At 50.3% G+C, this 18946-nt stretch overlaps 1 protein-coding gene across 1 annotated transcript in view; it reads left to right on the forward strand.

The window, feature by feature from the left end:
* Nucleotides 1-18010, forward strand: part of STX8 (syntaxin 8) — a gene marked incomplete at its 5' end in the record, with an annotated part of 94815 nt that extends 76805 nt beyond the window's left edge. Inside the window, one exon of the mRNA XM_010141098.1 lies at nt 17943-18010. Coding sequence (XP_010139400.1) covers nt 17943-18010 — 68 coding nt within the window. The remainder of the gene's footprint in view (nt 1-17942) is intronic.
* Nucleotides 18011-18946: the final 936 nt, after the last annotated feature.

Below are 18946 nucleotides of genomic sequence, written 5' to 3' on the forward strand. Positions count from 1 at the left end.
AACGCTTACGGTGGTGGGTGACGGTGCTGGAAGCGTCATGGCTTCAAAAATGCTGATGCTTTTCTGAAAAAAAAGAGTCATCTTCGTGGTGAACTGTGGAGTCACTAAATACTGTAAAATTTTAAACAGAATCTTCCTTTTTGGGGGGAAAACTAAATGAGAGTTTGTTGGGAAAAGAATATTGAATGGTGCCAGAGAAAGTTCTTGCTTGGGGCTGATCCTGAAGCTGGTAATGAATGTGCCCTACCAGGGCCTGGGGATTTGGCGTATGAATTTCCCAGGCTCTAATCGTCTCATAAGGCTGCGGAGTGTGACTCCCTCCCCAGTAAGCTACTTAACTCAGTAATTCACCCCTCCTCTTGCCTGGCCGGCAGAATGAATCTCACAGGTTGTTTGCATGACAAGTAGCTCGGGATTGTCTGAGTCTTTGCGGAAGGTGCTGGGAGTTATGGTGGCAGCTCCAGTCAAGAGTTTCCCATGTTCGCTGGCAGGGCTGGGTGAGGAGCGGAGCTGGAGAACTGCTTTTTGGGGGAGTGTTCTTTTGGCTGCACCATGTGTTTGGATAGCTAAAATGTTAAAACAAACACAAGAGAACAGAACAAAAAAAACAGTGTTTTGCCTTCCAAAGGATGTTTTTCTCCACCAAAACTCATCTCGCGGGGAAATTACGTTTGGTAGTTCAAGGATTATTGGATTTGCAGATAGAAGTGCTGTGCTAATGGCAGCTACTGACTGATGACCAAAGCAGCTAACGAGGAGATGGTTCTTGGCAGCCGATCATCCTAAAAACCTCCCCTCAAAGCCTTTAAAACCGCAGTGGACAATGCTTAAATGAAAAAAAGAGAAAGTTGCTAGTAAGCAAAATTTAATTACTGCATCCACATCTTCATTTTAAAAGGTGCTGAGGATGCTTCCGCAGAAGGGGTGACTTTTAAATTTTATCCGGATCCCCTCACACCAAGCCTTCACTGTGATAAAAATCGAAGGATAAGCATCCCTTCACCTCTGTTTTTAATTTGCCTCCTCCTAAAGCCAAATGTGAATAAAACTCCTGCTTTGAGATGTGCTCCATGGTCCGTGGTCAGCTTGTGTTTCCATCCAGGGCAGAGGAGCCAGAGGGAGAGGCTGTGTGGTGAGCAGAGGGCTGGGAAGCCTGGATAAACCATCCGGGCTTTACTGAAATTAGTGTCGTGTTCTGTGGCTTGCTTGAAATCAAATCCTGCCACGCATCTTCCTGCAGTCCCAGTGGGTTGCACCTAATCTGCGTTACATGAACTGCTTGCTGATGACCTGGTTTCTGCCGCAGTGCTGGGTATGCGGTCTCAAACTTCGGGAGCAATTGAGGCACGATTTGATGAAACCTTCAAAACAAGTAAAATTGTCTTAACATTATTGTTAGAGCTGTTTGTGCATGGCTCTGCCTCACAGGGTAGGATCTCCCCTCCTTGGGTGAGAGGTGAGGTCATCTCAGAGAGCTTCCTGTGCTGACAGAGCAGCAGGCACTTGCACATCAGTATCTGGATCCTTCAGCCACACTCTGGTCTCCAACTCGAGGCTGCTGCAAAGGTCGGAGCAGATGCTGAGGTTCAGCCCTCTCTTTTGAACATTGAGCTCGCTTGCTTTTTCTGGTTTCCAGCCTAGTTTTGATTTGTTGCTATTTGTGCTGGACAATTCACAGACCCCCCAGACTCAGATTCTGGTTGGAGTAGTCTCACTTCTGGCCACTGTCACAGAATCACAGACTGCTTTGGGTTGAAGGGACCTTCCAAGCTCCCCCAGCCCAACCCCCTGCAGGGAGCAGGGACATCTGCACCCAGAGCAGGGGGCTCAGAGCCCCAAACAACCTGAGCTGGGATGGTGCCAGGGATGGGGCTTCTGCCACCTCTTTGGGCAACCTGGGCCAGGGTCTCGCCACCCTCGGCATCAGAAACTTCTCTCTTCTCTCTGGTCTGAATCTCCCTCTTTTAGTTTAAACCCATCACCCCTTGTCCTGCCCTCGGGCTCCTTAGGAGTAGCTGTGGACCGCAGGTGGACAGTCCCTTTGAGTTCTCCAGCTGAAGGTGGTCTGATCCTCTCCACAAATTTCACAGGTCTTTGTCTCCAGTTCCCACTGGGAATGACTGGATCCCTGCAGAGTCCATCCGAGCACAGATGGGCACTGCCCAGACTGCAGGGTCAGCCACTGCCTCTCTGTTTGCCAGATCAGGGCTCGGAGAGCAAGGGGCCTCTCCCTCATGTCCTGAGCCTGGGAAAGCCAAGCTCTGGTTCACGTGGCACCAAGGTGATTTGTGGTTCTCGTGGGGAAAGATAAACATGAAAAATAATTTATGTCATCGTTGTATAAGCTGGATGAAAATAGGAATGAAATACATGTTGCAGTTATAAAGATGGATCAAAAGGCCCGTTTGTTTCCTGACTCAGGAAGACGTCGTTGGCTTAAAAGTGTAATTTCAGTCGAGTTGTACCACTTGGTTTGAGTTAATGTTTTGCAGACAGAGAGTCCTCAAAAGAATGTAAAATCTGGGGGATAAATGGGGATCTCCCCGATCGTCTAAACAAAGCCAGAGACCGTGTGTACTCGCTCTGAAGCTTTATACCTCACGTCTTGTTCTGCACTGCAGAGGCTGCTCTTGTTCCTTCTGGGCCCCTCTAGGAGAAGATGGGGACAGCCCGTGTTTGAAGTGAGCAGAACTTCCCGGCGGGACCTCCTGATCCATGGCATCATCAAAGCCGAGATGCAGGGGAGCAGGGCAGGGTCTAGCGGACAGCTCAAACTCCATCTCCTTGGTCCTCCTGGCCTTGAAGCAGGGAGCTCCAGAAGCCCAGCCATGAATTTCCGCATCGCCACCGCATTGCCAAAGGACACCCAGCCCCTCTTCCGCTCTTCATAGCTCACCTGCTACTGGATACATTTCTCCTCCCCGAGCCTGCCGTTGTGAGGGGGTGCGAGGCGCCAGCGCAGGGAACACAGGACTTCACTTGTCAACCAAGTGACTGCGACTTTCTTAATTGTGGATTCTCATAGTTAATTAGAAACGTTTGGAAACGCCTCGCACCTCAGCGGGGTTCAGTCCTGCGGGGTGCCAAGAGCTTTGTTCTTCATCCCGCAGAGCCCTTCGTTGTGTCTTTGAGAACACGTTACGGGCTGAAATAAGCTCATGGATTTCAGGGCACTGAAGGGTTGAGCCAATACCTAATTTCTTCCAGTGATCCCGACTCAAACAGGAACATCCAGGAAAGGGTTTCTTGAATGTTAAATGATGCTTAAATAGCAATGTCTCAGGCTTCACAGCTCGAACTGGTCAGAGAAGTGTAACAGAGCCTGAAACAACATGTCGGCGGGGGGGGAGTTTCTATAGAGAAACAGAGGAAAATTCATGGTTAAAGGTGATTTTCCCCCTCTCCCCCCTTTTTTTCCTTGCAGTTTTGTAGTAGCAGAGGTTAGCTTTAACTGTGGCCATCCTCAGCGAGCGTTTAATAAATTAAGAGGAAACTGAAGCAGTTTGGAAAAGTGTAGAACAAGCAAATACTCCAGAGAGACCTTTAGTGGCAACATGATTAATAGGGGACACTCCTGGTAACGCTATCAAAACAGAACGATTGCAAAAGCAGCTGGAGCATCGCTCCTCGGGGCAGGAGCCGGGCGCGGACAAACCATCCGGGGCCGTTTACAGCCCTCTGTGCAGCGTGGGTTTTGTTCTCCCCCTAGAAGCGTGAGGGGAATAAGCTCTGTAGCTTTAACCGGGGGATTAGACTTAGGGATAAAAAAATATTTAGTAAATCAAGCGACTTCTTTGTGCTCCCAAGTGATTTACCCTTGTTGGGTGTTTGATAACTGGCTGCATTCCTTACACAGACCCTTTTTATCTTCGTTTTATATTTATTTTTCCCTCTCTGTCAACCCCCGCACAGATCTAGTAATAACCTGAAGAAGCTGGAAAAGGGAACTGTTCCCCCCCAGAAAGTAACGCCGGATCTGCAGAGATGGGTTTCCGACCCGTCCTGCCTTCCGCAGCTCCTCTCGGGGCTCGGCTCGTTTCTCTGCCTTTCTCCCTCACGAACAAAAGTCTCCACGGGAGAGCGCGTTTGCACAGGGGTTGCTTCGAGCTGTCCCACGTCCCTCACCCGCTCCCCCAGCATCGCGCCGGTCACCCAGCCCGGTTTTCCCCAGCGCTTTGTTCCGAGAGTAATTATTTCTGCGTTCCCTTTGAAGACCCTGACTGTGCAGCTGCTGCGGCAGCTTGTAGCTGTCATGTGGGAAGGCAACAGAAGAGAGTTAAGAGCTTGTAAACTTCTCAAGTTTTAGGAAGGTGAGATGAAACGATACTGTGGTTTTTCCTCCTTCTTTCTCACTTTTATTTTTTTTTAAATACCAAGTGAGAGGGGACCTCTTGTACTGCACGTGCGTAAATTGTGCAGGTTTGGCTCAGCTCAAGTAAAAAGTTAAAAAATAAAATGGAAGAAATAAAATAAAGTAAAATAAAATAAAATGAAGTTAAATAAAATAAAGTAGCCATTCTGACAGGCAACACTCTTCTAAAACTGGCGTAGTTTTGTAGTACACCAGCATGCAGGAGTCGGAGATCGGTGTGTGTGGGCTTTAGGAGATGCCTTCCCTTCTTTTTTTGGAAAAGAAACTTCTGTTAACATCTAAATGATTTCAAGAATTCAGCAAGGGTTGAATTCCCTACTTCATCGGCATGAAACTTGTGCGTTGCTACTGAGCTGTGTTGTTTCATCAGCCTCCTGCTCTTCAGACTCCATTTTCCAAAAACATTTGAAAGCGGTTATGCAAGTCAAACCTCATTTCTTATCACTGTTCTGTGTTTGTTGGCTCGGTTGTTTGCGAGGGATTGTTTCACCCTCCCTGTTTCCCTTGGCGCTTTTTGGAGGTTCCTATGGTTGTTAGCAGCTGGACGTGGTATTAAGCAGCAGGATTTGGTTGCTGGTTTCTGCGGTTCCGTATGCTGATGAGGTTGGATTGCCAAAGGTTGAGCAAGTTTCTAAAAGCAGGATTGTTCTTTGAACTGCGAAAACACTGCAGCTGCGTCCAGAATTCTACATGCAGGCTGATGCACTTCTGCAGAAACTGGGGCAAAACACTTTGATTTGTCCACATTGGTATTGACTTTAAAATCAACGAAATGTCATCCAGAGATCTTCTTAAATGTTAAAAGAGGCTGAAAGATGGGGAGGTTTTTTTTTGTTTTCTCTCAGCATCGTATTTGGGATGATGAGCACTTCCCCGCTTCGGCGTTAACCTTTTTGGGTTGCCCATTCTGTGCTGTTCTTCTGAAGTTGTCTCAGTGAGTTAGTAAACAGCTTTTGCTGCCTGTTTGTGAAGATGAGCAGCTCTTCTGCTTTGGTTCCCCAAATCCAGCGCGCGTGCTCCCTGAAGAGTTGTGCGACCTTATAGGTTTTCAAGACTCAGGTTGGAAAGCCCTGAGCAACCTGGTCTGAGTTTGGTCTTAGAATCAGAGGATCTCAGAATGTCTCAAGTTGGAAGGGACCCATAAGGATCGTTGAGTCCAGCTCCCTCACTTGACCCTGCTTGGAGCAGTAAGTTGCACCAAAACCTGCCGTGGTCTCTTTCCACCTGATGGTTTTATGTTTCAGGACTCTCAGGTGAGAAGTGCATCTCCTCACTGAGGTCACCCAATCTTGCTGCTGGAGAACTAGATTCAAATTCTGGTCAACCCCAGTTCTGACTGACCCAAACGGGTCAACCCAAGGTAACTGCAGTTTCCATACCCAAACCCTCCTGTTTGAGACCCGCTGCAGGTAGGGAAGTGCCCTATGAAGTGTGATTTATCAAAGAACGAGAAGCTGATGCTAAGCAAAGCCTGTTGCTAACTGTACCCTGGAGCAGAGCGGGCAGGACGTGAGCCAGTCCAGCCTCCAGCATGATCAAAACCTCATTTGCCAGCAGACAAAACTAGGTGTGCTTCCCCTGGGACTTCAAAAGTCCTACCTTTTTTAGGCTTGTGTCCAAGTGAAAGCTGCAGCTTGTATTTGCTTCAATACATGGGACATCCACTGCAGCTTGTGGAGTGACTCAAGGGCAGAGTTCTGAGGCAACCAGCAGATTTGTTCAGTGAGGTCTGAGTTCCCAGCAGACTCCTTTAATGTGGGGAGATGTAACTGTGCTGGGGCCAGCACTGCGGGATCGGCTCGGGAGCTTCTTTGTCACCTTGTCCAGCCAAAGCTCCTACCAGACTCGGGTAACCCTTCTCATCATCCACCACTGGACTGTGGAGCCCGTGCTGGGCCCTGAATTTTGACCGCTCTGGCTCTGGACTACGTGAATTCTTTGCCGTTAAGGCTGAGGACGGCTGGTTGCACCCTGCGCTTCACTGGCCTTAGTTCCTGAGTGCGATTGCACAACTGCTTTTCCTGGAGGAGCTCCTCGGCTCAGCCAAGAACAGGAATGATAAAACTGTGGTTTCTGCGGGAGCCTCTTCATCGTGTACCTGAAATTCTCTCTCTGAGCTGTTCCGAAGGTCTGTAGCAGATGGAGAGAGACATACTGAGGGGAGCAGTGGGGAGAGCCCTTCAGACTGAGTCCGTGCAGACTGCTGCGTGTGTAGCCAGCTCAGATGTAGCATGTGCTTCATCTCCATCGGTGGCTTTTAAAATCAGCAACAGCCCGAGGATCCCGGAGTGGAAACCTGTGTGTGTTCAGATGCGGTGGGTGTGGAGAGTTTTTTCTGCCCTTCCCCCCACTAAGCATCGTCTTTCAGGTGGTTTTATGTCTGGTGAATTGGCTGGAGCCGCGTTGCAGTGTGGCTTTAACCGTCGCAACAGCCCCGTTTCACAGGGTCATCCCAGCAGTTTCATGTTTAAAGTCACCAGTTATTTAATTCTTGACTCTTTTCTACCGATTTCTAATTTTTAAAAAGAAAAAAAAATCCACGCTGCTTTTGAGCTGGTGTTTCTCATACTTAGGTTTGTGTAAAGATGATTTATGGTGCTAGTAGGGGCTCCACTGGAGATGCAAGATCTGTTATGAAGTGGATTGAACAGCCCATGCTGAAATGTTTATTGCTGTCTTCAAAATAGAATACATCAGGGTCGATGGGGCCTGTCCAGGAAGGAGAGCGAGCGGAGCGGAGTGGGGCTAGTGGGGTATTTTTAGTATTCCAATAAAAGACGAGGCTTTTAAAGGAAATCACTTATTGCCATTTTGCAATCAAGAATGCAGGAGTGTTCCAGGGATGGCAAGAAATATGCTTCAAGAATGTCGGAGCCATAAGGAACTAATCATTAAATATTCTCTCGTTTCCACCCCCGTTTCTTGCTCTGAGGAAGCCATTTAGAAGCTTTGCAATTTGTATGTAAATCTGAACCCTCCTGACCACGCGGTCAAGTATCCACGAGCCTTAGGAGCCAGCGTCCCATTTTCGAAAGTTCTTACAATTCCTGTGCAAGCAGGGCACTTTTTAAAATAGAAGACACATGGACCAGACTTCAAGAACACTTAATCTGACCTTAAATGACTTGGTATGAACATTATATGATTTTTCTTTTTCAGCTACAACTTCTTCTCCTTGCTTGGTGTCTTGCAGTGAAGTTCCTCTTGCGGGTTCAGACAGACCAGCAAAACTGGAGTTTGGTTACTGCAGCTTATTCCACTCGTTTGACTGTGATTATTTTTATTTCATTTATTTCACATGTAACCTCAGTTTTTGATGCTTTAAATGTTTTGGAAGCGTTCTGGCGCTGTAATATATCCATTTAACTAGGGAGTGAGTAATCCCAGCACGTGCTCGAGTGAAAAACAAAGGAAGAGGCAAAAGATAATAATTTCTCCAGTGATTTAAGAGCCTAATGGGACACTTTACTGATGCATCTAAGCAGAGCTGGTGGCTACCTGCTCCCTCTCCCCATGTTCCCATCTTTATCCTTGTCCTGGCACTGGTGTCCTGGGGAGGCGGTTCAGGAGCTATAATGGTAGAAAACTGACCCTACTGCAAACAAGAACTGGGGTGTCAGGCTGGTGGCAGATGGACGCGGGCAGATGTCTCCTTCATTTTCTTATTTTTTATATCCCCATTTGTTTTTACTGGAGAAAGTAGTGAAGGAACAACAGTCCCCTGCTGAGATCATCTGTCGTGTCTTCTGCCTTTTCCCCGCTGGCCGCAGGTACCAGCTCGGGGGTTCGCTGCTGCCCGGCAGACTCTTTCTTTCAGGAAAACCGTTCTGGGTTTGCCAGCTGGGCTGTGGCTAATGCACCCCTCGCCGGAGCAGGGGCTGGGGGGTGAGGCTGAGCTGGAGGAACACCAGCCGTCGGGGCACTGTGGGAGGCAGTGAATGCCCCCGCTCTGGGGTTTAACTCCCTTGGCCCCAGGTTGGGCCTCTCCTTGCAGCCAGTGCTGTGTCTGGTAAAGTTCCACCTTTCTGATGGGATGAGAAGTCTCCGTAACGACCTGGGACTTGTGCTGCTGAGGGGCCCGATGGTAGGTGACGGTTGGATTTCCTTACGTCATTGCCTTCTTGCAAGGGAAGCTTCCTCTGCTCTCCCTCACACCCTTGAGCTCCTGCTGTTCTCTCCACCATGGTTCAGGAGGCTGTGGCCCATACTGGACGCTGCTCCTGCTCCTCCTCAGTGGCTTGAGGAGGAAAACCTGTGGTAAGCCCAAAGGTGGGGATGTCCCAGTTAAACCTGTGCCTTTGCACCCTTTCCAGCTGGTTTTTGCGGAGCTTATGCCGGAACAAAAGGTTCAGGTGACACCTATGGCTTGATCAAGTTGAACCTCACCTGCAAGAGGATTTGTAGAGCCCTTGTGATTGTGTTTGAGCTTGTTTTGTTTCTTCTGGGAAACCTTTAGTGCACATTGAGGATTTTTGAAACTTTCACAAGTCCCGTTCCAAGTTGTAACGGAGTCGTTCAGAAATGCAGAACATTGCTCGACCGATCTTGTTTCTTGGCGTCGCTTATGTAGGGGAAAGGATGCTAGAGAGTGGAGAGGGAAAACTGGAAAGTGTGCGTGCTTGTTTAATGAAGGAAAGAGGGAGAGGGAAATAAGGCACATGCAAAAAAATCCAGTATCTGCCGATGACCTTTGGGGATGGAAATACTTTGATAATAGCAGTGAGGGGACAAGGAAGGAAAGTCTATGAAGTCACTCTAGAAGAACAAAAGGAAAAAAACATGAGCATGTTCCCAGTTTGTGGCTTGCTGGGAGCTAGGTGATCTCCTGCACAGCCCTGGCCATCTGTGCCCGGTGCTGCCCCAGCACACCCAGCAGAAGGGGCATCAGGCAGCGCTGGGCAGAGGTGGTCAGGTTTGAGCTGAAGGAAGAGATGTGGGAGAACACCCAAAGGTGGCTCCCAGGGGCACATAGAACACCCAAAGGAGACTCTCGGGGGGATGTAGAACACACAACGGTGTCTCTCAACTTGTGAGCTGCGGCTGGGCATGGGTGCAGGGTCCTACACGAACTTACCCCGAGAGACGTGTGCTCCATCGGGGCTTTCCTGTAGCCTGTTGACAGTGTCAGCAGCAGAGTTAGAGAGAAGCTGCTGCAGAGTCGTTCCTGCCCGCTAAATACCTCCGATCATTGCTGTACCGGTGATTACAAAGGGTCCAGTCAGTGCTGGGGGGTTTGGGGTCCAAAGTAGCTTGTTGCCTCTTACATCTGCTCTTTGTACCATGATGAGTCCAGTGGATGATTTTATTATCAAGTATTTTTGCAGCAAGGTATTCTTCAGGTGTGTGTATAAAGCTCTTTAAAGCTCTTGGGTTCAGGAATTCTGTCTCAAAGGTACATCGAACCGTTTCTCCTCGGCTGTCCTCTGTGATCTACCTTCTGCTATTTAAAGGAGATACAAATTTAGCTCCAAGCGTTCCCTTTCCCACAGGCTTCTTTGAAAGTTAAAACTTGTGACAGTTGAGTTCTTGCTGTACTCTCGTCTTCAAATCCAAGCAATGTCTCTGAGCCTGTCTCTGAGCGTCACTTCTGGTGGCTCAGAAGGTAAAATTACTGTATCTTCTAATTTCCTTAGGAAGCCTGTCAGCTGCCCTCCTGCTGTGGTTCTCGGGTCGGCGCAGGAGGTTAATGAATGGTGTACGGTCAAATGTGTATTTATCTTCAAAACCTTCCAGCCACTGCCAGCGGTAGGAGATCACCTTCACAGGGACCGGCTGAGCATCGGAGATGCTGGAGCATGAGCAGCAGTTGAAGGCCATGACCAAACCCACGTGAGCTGTTCCTCGTGCAGTTGGGTTTGCACCGCGTCTGTCGCCTTTTGAAAGGACGCGGGATCTCTTTGCAGTTGTGCTTGGGAGTGGTTCAATACGCTTTCTGGCACAACTTGAAAAATAGATGAAAAAAGAAGCAAATTGAAGTATAACAACAATGGATGAAGAGAAACACTTATCTCACTTCCTTCCATTCAGCCGGGCCACGCATGTGGTTTGGGACCCAGCGCTCGGGATTATTTGATCACTGAAGCAATAAACATTTTGGATGTAAACTCACTCCATGCTGCTTCTGGGACCGGAGCTGACATTTGTTTTCCGATGGTGGGGGGTTTACCTTGCTGGTATTGAGCCACACGTTGTTTGCCAACAGGTCTCGCTGTCACTAACACGTGGTGTCTTCGTGCCCCGATCAAAGGCTCATATTAACAACAGACTCATCCGTGTGCCTGGGAGAGAAGCGTAGCTCCAACCCAATCTACAAAAAAACACGAAACCACTTTTTTTGCTATGTGACATGATGTTGACTGAGAAGTTAATGACTATAAACAAAGCCTCTACATTTGACTGAGTGAAATCGTTTCTTCAGGTTAATCTGGCATCCCCCGAATAGCTCCAAATGTGGAATAACTCAGAAAATAAGGGGGTTTTCATCTCTCATAAGCATGACCTAGGTTTTTCTTTCTTCCAAATAAGGCATTAATAATGCAATAGTTGTTGTTTCCAAAGAGCTCAGCTTTTTTGAGAAGCGTCTTTTTTTTTTTCTCCTCCAGACCCAATGAAACACATGGGCGTTTGGAGCCTTTAATAACCGCCTGCAGAGCCTGGTCTTGATTTCTTTGAGCGTTGCCAATGATTTTGATGTCAGAGTTGAGAGGTACGACTGCAGTGTTGAATTTCTCCAGTCAGAGCGGTTGAAAAGGAAGGTCAAAAGCAATAACATCCAGGTTCCTCTGGGCGGGCGGGGGCGGAGGATAATGTGCGATCGCAGCGTTTTGCACAGACCCGTCGCCCAAGAAAAGGTTTGGCTGTCACAAAACTAATAAAGAACAAGCCTCCAGAGAGCCGGTTTCAATGATGCAGGTGTAGGAATCGGGGCGGGTATTTACATACAAGCCAGCTTAATAGCGTGGGATTTATGCGAAAGTGGTTCTTAATGCAATACAAATTGAATACCCGTCTCGCTTGAACCGAGGGAAATGCTAGAAGAAAAAAATTTTTATAGCTTTTGAGGGGAGAAAGTGTTGGGGTTTTTTTTAAGGAATGTGAAGGACAGCAAGATGGATTTCTTCAGGCGCTTGCCATGTAAAACTAGTGCTTTAGGTATGTGCGTGGGACTGGGAGCCAGCGTCCACGTTGGTTCTGTGCTGCCTTGAAAATCAGAGGGTTGAGCAGGTTAGGGCAGCGTTTCTGCCATAGATCTGGCAATGCGGCCTGAAGATTAACTTACTGAAAAAGCAGATAAAGTCAGAGTGTGGGTTTTTTTAATCCGTGACATTAAAAAGAAGTTTAAGAAAGTGGCCGTGACTCTACAGGCTCTCGCTGAAACTCCCATCTTTTCCCTGCGTCTCTCCTACCCTATAAACCAATGATTATGTGTTTATAAGGTAGCGTTCCCTGTCACTCTGAGAAGAAATCTCATTCATGAACTTCGGGATAGACAGTTCTGAGGGACTATAACTTCCTTGGCATAAACCACAGTGGTTCTCCCAGGTGATGTAATGCTGTACCAGGCTCTTTAAAGTCATAGCGTGCTATTTATTATCGTTTTATGATCTATAAAAGACCCCAGCGCTGAATTTGCAGCACTATTGAGAATCAGCAGAAAAGATGGGGAAAAACTCAAGCAAATCTCCTCTTCCCAGAAACAGCCGCCAGCAAGGTGCTGGGGGGTGTGCGGGGCTTGTGGCGGGGCTGCTTCCCCGGCTCCTCCTGGGCAGAGGCGAGCGCCGGGCGGATGGCACACAGGCACCGCTCCTCTCTGGGTGGGATTTGCCAGCTGCAGGTTAGACATTGCTGAAATGGGCTTGGATGTAGCAGCTCAGCTTTGGAAGGCAGGGCAGATGGCTTGGGCACAGACACACACAGGCCTTAGAGATTTTTTGTTAATGGGCTGAAATTGGTATTTACTTCAGCGTCCAGAAAGCAGCAGGCAGCCATGTGTGGTTGTGTTTGCTTTCTGAATAAGCTCAATGTTCAGAAAGGGCACTGAGCCCACCCAACTGTACAGCTCGCCCAGGGAAGAGCTGCTTCCCAAATCTCCGGGTGTCCAGCGGGTCTGGGGGTCACAAATGGGGATCGCAGGGGTCCAGTCTGTTTCCGGAAGGCCGCGGCTGCTCCCTGGTTGTGAGGAACTGCCCTGCTGCTGGAGCACTCTGCTTTGAACCTGAAAGAGAAACCGTGGCTGTGACCCACCACGAAAAGGAGACACCCCTTAGCACGTGCTCCTCCTCGCTTACCCTGTGCGTGAGGACCATCCAGTCTCTGTGCACTAGTTATAGCAGCGGGGACTGGGAGAGATTTCCTTGCTCGGCTATCACAGGCAAACTCCCTCTGCCCGTGCTTTCATGACCCTTCACAGTGTGGTTGGAAAGCATGTGAGATGTTCTCCCAGTGACTGGGTGTCTGCAGTGACAGCCCAAGCTGGGCTTGGGTGAGCATCTTGCTGTGGGCATCTTATGTCCTTACCAATGGGTTTGGGGCTGAACGAAAAGAAGAAGGGCATTTAACCTGACACGAACCTGACGTTCAACTGGGAGATGCCTCCAAGGCAGAAGGACAGTTCAGCATTGCCACTGGAGACCTCCAGTGTGAGCTGCGAAGCCCTGTGTGTCTCAGCCGCTCCCTGATAGGCATCGCTCTCGAATTGTGGGGCAGTGGCTGGAGCACGGTGGTGATGATCTACCTGCTGCACTAGCCTGGGACAAGGGTGTCCTCGGTCCTGGCAACGTACCTCACCAGGGTGCGTTTATAAAAATGAAACCAGGATCTTGGTGGGGCAGCAGGGGATGCCAAGGAGAAGGGTGCAACTGTCTCCTCTGCAGGGGCTTCCCTGTGTGATGCTGCAACACCAGACACCTCGTAGGAACCTGTGTGCTCCAAGTGACAGAACACAAAACCTCCGTGGCCAGCGCTCTGTGGCTACGGCGCAGTTTTAATGGTGAATCAATAGTCTGATAGGAGCAGACCCAAAATCTTTCGACAGTTATTCAAGAGGGACTTGTCAAAACATGATGTATTTATGACCACGTTCCTGGCTGCCTGTTCAAAGGCACTGGAACCCCTGCCAGATCCCAAACACGCTCAGATTCCCACGAGTTCTATTCTGCACAATGAGGGGATATTTCACAGCAGATATCGCCCTGTCACAGAGCTGGCGTGAGCACCCAGTTGACGCGCAATGATTGGCTGCGTTGTGTGGGTGCTGCGAGGGCTCGTCTCTCCATCGGCCGTGGGGCTTGTGAGCAGAAGTTTCCGCCGGGCTCCAGCCGTCGTTAGCGTTAGGAATTAAAAACGCTCTACAGACGACAGCGGATCGTTGGGCCTGCGCCGCTTGTGCTCAACACTCGGCAGAAGGAGCTGGAAAGTCTCAGTGATTAATCACAAACACAAAAGCCGGCTGCTGGCTGATGGGAGGTATCGGCTCTTCTCTGAGGAAACCAGTTCATCAGCGTGATTTGTGATGCACAGCAGTGATTGGAGGGAAATGGGCTTGTTTAGCACAGGGCGCCCTGCGCTTGCACCGATACCAACCAGAAATGTTCATTCTTCTCAATCCTCTGGCAGCTTGTCCAGGGTTTTGGGAACGATTTAGGCTGTGACTCGCAGTAGCGTGGCTCTGTAGCATGGGCTCTGTACCCGGAGGAGAGGGATGCTCTGCGGGCAGAGGTGTGCTGCGTCCCGGCTCTCCATGGGGCTCAGCAGGCTGCAGCTCCAGACAGGACGCAGGCTGCGTCTGGGGCCTCCGTGATGAGAAAACAGCAAAAGTTGGGATGAAGAGAGGGAAATGAAATGCTTTGTTGGGCTGTCGTCTGCGTGGCTGGTGGTCATGGATGGCTGGGAGTGCACCGGAGAGCGTGGGCTTTCCATGGGGTCTTAGTTCTAACGAGAACTTACACCTGCGAGTTACACCGCCCCGGTGGGGCAGGTTCTGTCTGAATACGAGTCCTCAGCCATCAGCGGTGTTTACACAGATCATCAGCCTCTGGAAACTAGGTGCAAACTGGGGGTGGAGAGTCATCTTCTAGAAGCCCAAATCCCTCCAGGAAGATTCAGACCTGGAGGAGTTATTTGCATTTCCACATGCACCCCAGCTGGGAAGCTGTTTGTGTAGCGGTAAATTGGGTGCGATGGGAAGGGTGTCCATGACAAACCCAAACCAGTGACCCTCCGAGCTGGTAAATCCTGGGGAGAGGGAACAGATTTGGGCTCTGAGCACCCTGCTCTGGTTGCAGATGTCCCTGCTCCCTGCAGGGGATTGGACTATGTGAGCTTTGAAGGTCCCTTCGACCCAAACCAGTCTGTGGTTCAGTGATTCCAGGACTTGGAGAGGGGCTGCCGCAGGTGACCCCAGGAGGATGGGTTGTGGTATCAGCCCCAGGTCCCCCGGTCTCACCGCTGGACGGGTAGCAGGTGAGACATACTGAAGAGTGACCTTAACCTCGAGATTAATTACACACACCGTAACTTTCTCTTTCCATCTTAGATCTGCCTCTGCTGCCTGAGAGCACTGGCTCTGGCTCTGCAGCAGATGGACCTTCTGGAGCATCTCACTGTCTCCAACCTGCCCTAATTAATTGCTCTGTAATTGCTCGTAGCTTCTGCTCGCGCTGCCCACCTCACCCTGAGAACTGCATTTCCAATTTGTATCCATGGCTGGGGGTTTTGCACAGGAATCATTTCTTCTTTCTTCCCTGACTCCTCTTCGCTTCGTTAGGGGTTTTGATTGCTGAACTTCCTCTTGAGGAGCGCTTGTTGAGAGCAGTGTCTGTATTTCATAGGGCTCTAGCGAGAAAAAGGCAGCGCAGGCGAGGAATCTCGGGCGCGCAGTCACCGTCAGATCCTCTCCACGGGTTTTGTGAGGGAAGCGGGTTGTACTCTGCAAAACAGCCAGGTTTAAAAGCTTCAGATCCTTCTAATCTGCTGTTCTGCGCTATCGGGGGGAAAATGTGCGTAACATCTGGTCTCTGTCGTGCGAGAGGTACTTGGAAATCAGTGCGTTATTGCCGATGCGTGTCGTCCTGCTCTGCCCGTGCACATCGCGCGGATCAGATAAGCCTGGAACCCCTCGGGCTGCTGACGTGCATGGCACCAGCACACGCCGCCGCTGCTTTTCTGCCGCCCTGGGCAGGGAGTACCTGACCACTGCGTCTGGGGACAGAAAAGTGCCTCCAGGTTGTTCATAGCGGTCTCTTCCCGGGAATAGAATGAAGTTGATTTTGCTTTGTCCCGCTCTCGTGGCCCTGAACATCCTCTTAGGTTTCCTGTCGGTTCCGCTGTCGCCCATTAGCAGCACTTTATGAGTCCCCCACCTTCCCCTGCTCCTGCTGTGCCGTAATTCGGGGTTTATGCGCCGTGTTTCTTGGGAGTTGTCAAAGAACAATTATGCCCCATTAACTCCACTTTATATCCCTGCTAACTCACACCTTAGAGTATTTGCCAAGCAACTGATCTCGGTTGTCTCTTAATTGCCCAAGTCCATAAACTCTGTTACACTGAAACCACGCTGAGGATTTGCACCCTCTAAAACCGTTCCCTCCAGTGCGAAACGTAACAGAGAATCTGAATGCAGCAGCTTTATCAGATCGATCTTCTTCCCAGTTTAAGCCAGTTCTTTGCTTTTGGCTCTGTTGAAGACTGAAAAACATGTATTAAGGTGTAAAAAGCACAAGACTAGAAAGCTGGCAGAAGTGTTGATCGTGTTCTCCGCAGGTCAGTTTAGCGGTTGGTGGTGCTGGAGGGTGTTGTGCTTGGCCAGGGCTGAACACCAAGTGTGCCCCTCTCTCACCACTCCGCTGGGTCGGAGCAAGGAGCCTGTGTATGGTCCGAGGTCCAGCTGGGTCAGACACGTTTGATAGACCCTGAGCTGGAGTGAGGAGCTGAGCTCAGCCAGGCCCTGCGGGAGCACCTCTAGGATGCTGCCCCCAGGACTTTGCCTGCGGGGAGCTGGCACTGGTGAGCGCTGCTGGGACAGTCCCAGTTTCCTGAGTGTCCAGGCACAGACAGACCCTGGCCGCAAGCGCGGTGTTACCTGAGAAGGCAGCGTTGTCCAGCATTTGTCCCTGTGGCTTCTGGTGTCAGGACCAAGCTTGCTTGGGGTGAAAAGAGAGCGGCAGGAACAGACAGATGCGTTTTTACACGTTTACTCTGTGTTTCATATGATTAATAAGCTGTTTCCCCACACCCCGCCGCAGTGCTCGGGCATCCCGGGGGGAGGTGCGGAGGATGCTCTTCCCCTGTTTCTGCAGGGAAGAGGCTCGAGCAGAGCAGTGAAGTGCCGTTCAGCCTCACGCCAGATTACAAATGGTTTCAACTGAGCGTAAAAGAAAAAAATACTGTTGGTGGCAACTCTTCTTTCCCTGGAAAAAAATCCTGGACCCCTGGCAGAGAAACTGCCAGAGAAACAGAAAACATGACACTGTTTACAAAGCGCGCTGTCTAACATCCTTTTCCAGCTTGGAAAGAGGAGTTTATTTTAATACATCCTTTTTTAATTGCCATGAGCTGGACTTGTAAATATTGTAAGTGGTTGAGTAATAGTCATCTGTGAGCGGACCAAACGAAGGGACATTTTTTCCGCTCTCGGAGCCCTAATGTATTCCCACAGCTCGGGCAGGGGGATAGCACAGAGCAGATCCCCAGCGGAAACAAAAGCTTCCTAAGGGATGCTTTAAGCCCCGGGGATGCCTGTGTGCGAGGTGCTGGTGCCTGAACCAAGCGTTCCATCACCACCTTCGGGGGTGATGGGGCGGCCCGCAGGGCTCTGTGACCAGTAAAACATTCCTTCCTCTCCTCTGAGAAAGGAGAGGGTTCCCCCTAAAAGGGGGAACTCGGGAGAACCCATGTGCTCTGTTGGAGCCTGACAGCCGTGTCACCTCGCCGCTGTCCTTCAGTTGAGAGAGAAAATCTGCAGGTTTTGTAAGATCATGCTGGCTGTTAACTTCTGCCTGGCAGCCGGGGCGGGTTTGGGGCAGGACGGAGCCCACATGCCACCCAGTTGGGCTGAGCTCCGTCAGACTCTTCAGTGCTGGGCGATCTCCGTTCTCCCACGTCAGGGACTTACCTGGCAGCTCTGCTTCTGCTCTGCAAACAGTTTTGTCTGGAAGAAGGAGTAGTTTGCACTGGAAACAATTTCCTGATGCAATATGGATTTTCTTCTGAATAATCCTTTGCCGCAGTGCAATGGGGCAGAGGGGTTCTAGAAAAGGTTAACTGGCCTTGCTGGGAGTTGAACATGTCCCTGAGTCTTTGCAGGGCAGATGTTTAAGTAGGAAGGTACGCTGCAGGCACTGTTAAAAAACATTCATTTGAAGGGTCAGGAAGAGAAAGAGCTGCTCTGCCTACGTGGGGTCTGAGGCCACGTCACTGCTCTGGGGTCTGGAGAGGGGCTGGCGTGGGGCGAGCAGGGGGGAGATCAGCATCAGCTGGGAGGAGGAGCAGGACTCGGAGGAAGAATTTAATTGCAAAAGCCCGGTTGTAAAAGATGAAGGCAGCAGCCTGAACGTCATCTCGTCTTTTCCAGGGATGCTGGTGGTGATCGTGCTGCTGCTGATCGCCATTGCCGTGGTGGCCGTCTGGCCGACTCACTAACGCCGGTCCGGGGCGCATCAGAGCTGCTGCTCGGCCGCGGAGCGGGATGACTCTGGAGAAGAGCCCAACTTTGTGCAAAAGACCTTCTGTGCTTTCAAAAAACTCAACAGCATTAGGATGAAGCTGTGCCTGGCAGACGTCCGTTGTCCGCCCTGCGCATGGCGGAGGAGCACTGCGGGATTCGGAGGGGTCGAACTTGGCAAGGACTCTCTTCCCACCTTCACTTGGCTTCGGGAGCTGCACTGCTTGGTGTCTGCGTGAGCTCGTGCTGGTGCTGGGGTGCTGCCTGCGCGGCTGCTCCAAGCGCTCAGTCATCCCACGGGCTTTTGAAATACTGAACCAGCGGTTTGGGAGGACAGCGGTGGCACCCCTCTGCTGTCTGATCCCTTCCTCGGCAGTGAAAATGCTTCTGTTTTTTCAAGGAATGGGTGTTTTGGGGAATGGCCAGATCTAGGTGCTGGTGGGATGGGAAGTGGAGCTCTGCGGGGAGGCTTGGGAGCCCCGTGAGTTGCACAGAAACGCTTGAGAGTGCATCAGTCCTGGGCCCTTGGGGGAGAGTTATGGGTGTTATCTCCACAGATAGGCACGGAAACCGCAGCGGCTCTGGAAGCAGGACGGGCTCTGCCGCACTGGCCATGCGCCAGAGATGCGCCGGCCTTGACGTCCTCAGCTGGGCGATCGAGCTCTGCCTCTTTCTTTTATAACTTTTCAGAAGCTGTTAAAGCTGAGAGGAAGGATTCTGATCTAAAAACTAACAGAAAAGAGGTGTCAAGCGTTCGCTTCCCTGTTTGCTTGACACAGCTGGCCGAGGAACTGATTATTTTGTTATAGCTGCCAGTTTGATTTCCGAATCGATAGAGCAAGCAATAACTATTGATTAAAAGCCCATCGTTTCTATACAACTTATCTGCCTGGGGTTTTATTGCTTCCTCCCAT

The sequence above is a fragment of the Buceros rhinoceros genome, unplaced genomic scaffold (assembly GCF_000710305.1).
Source record: "Buceros rhinoceros silvestris isolate BGI_N320 unplaced genomic scaffold, ASM71030v1 scaffold10738, whole genome shotgun sequence".
Lineage (NCBI taxonomy): Eukaryota > Metazoa > Chordata > Aves > Bucerotiformes > Bucerotidae > Buceros > Buceros rhinoceros.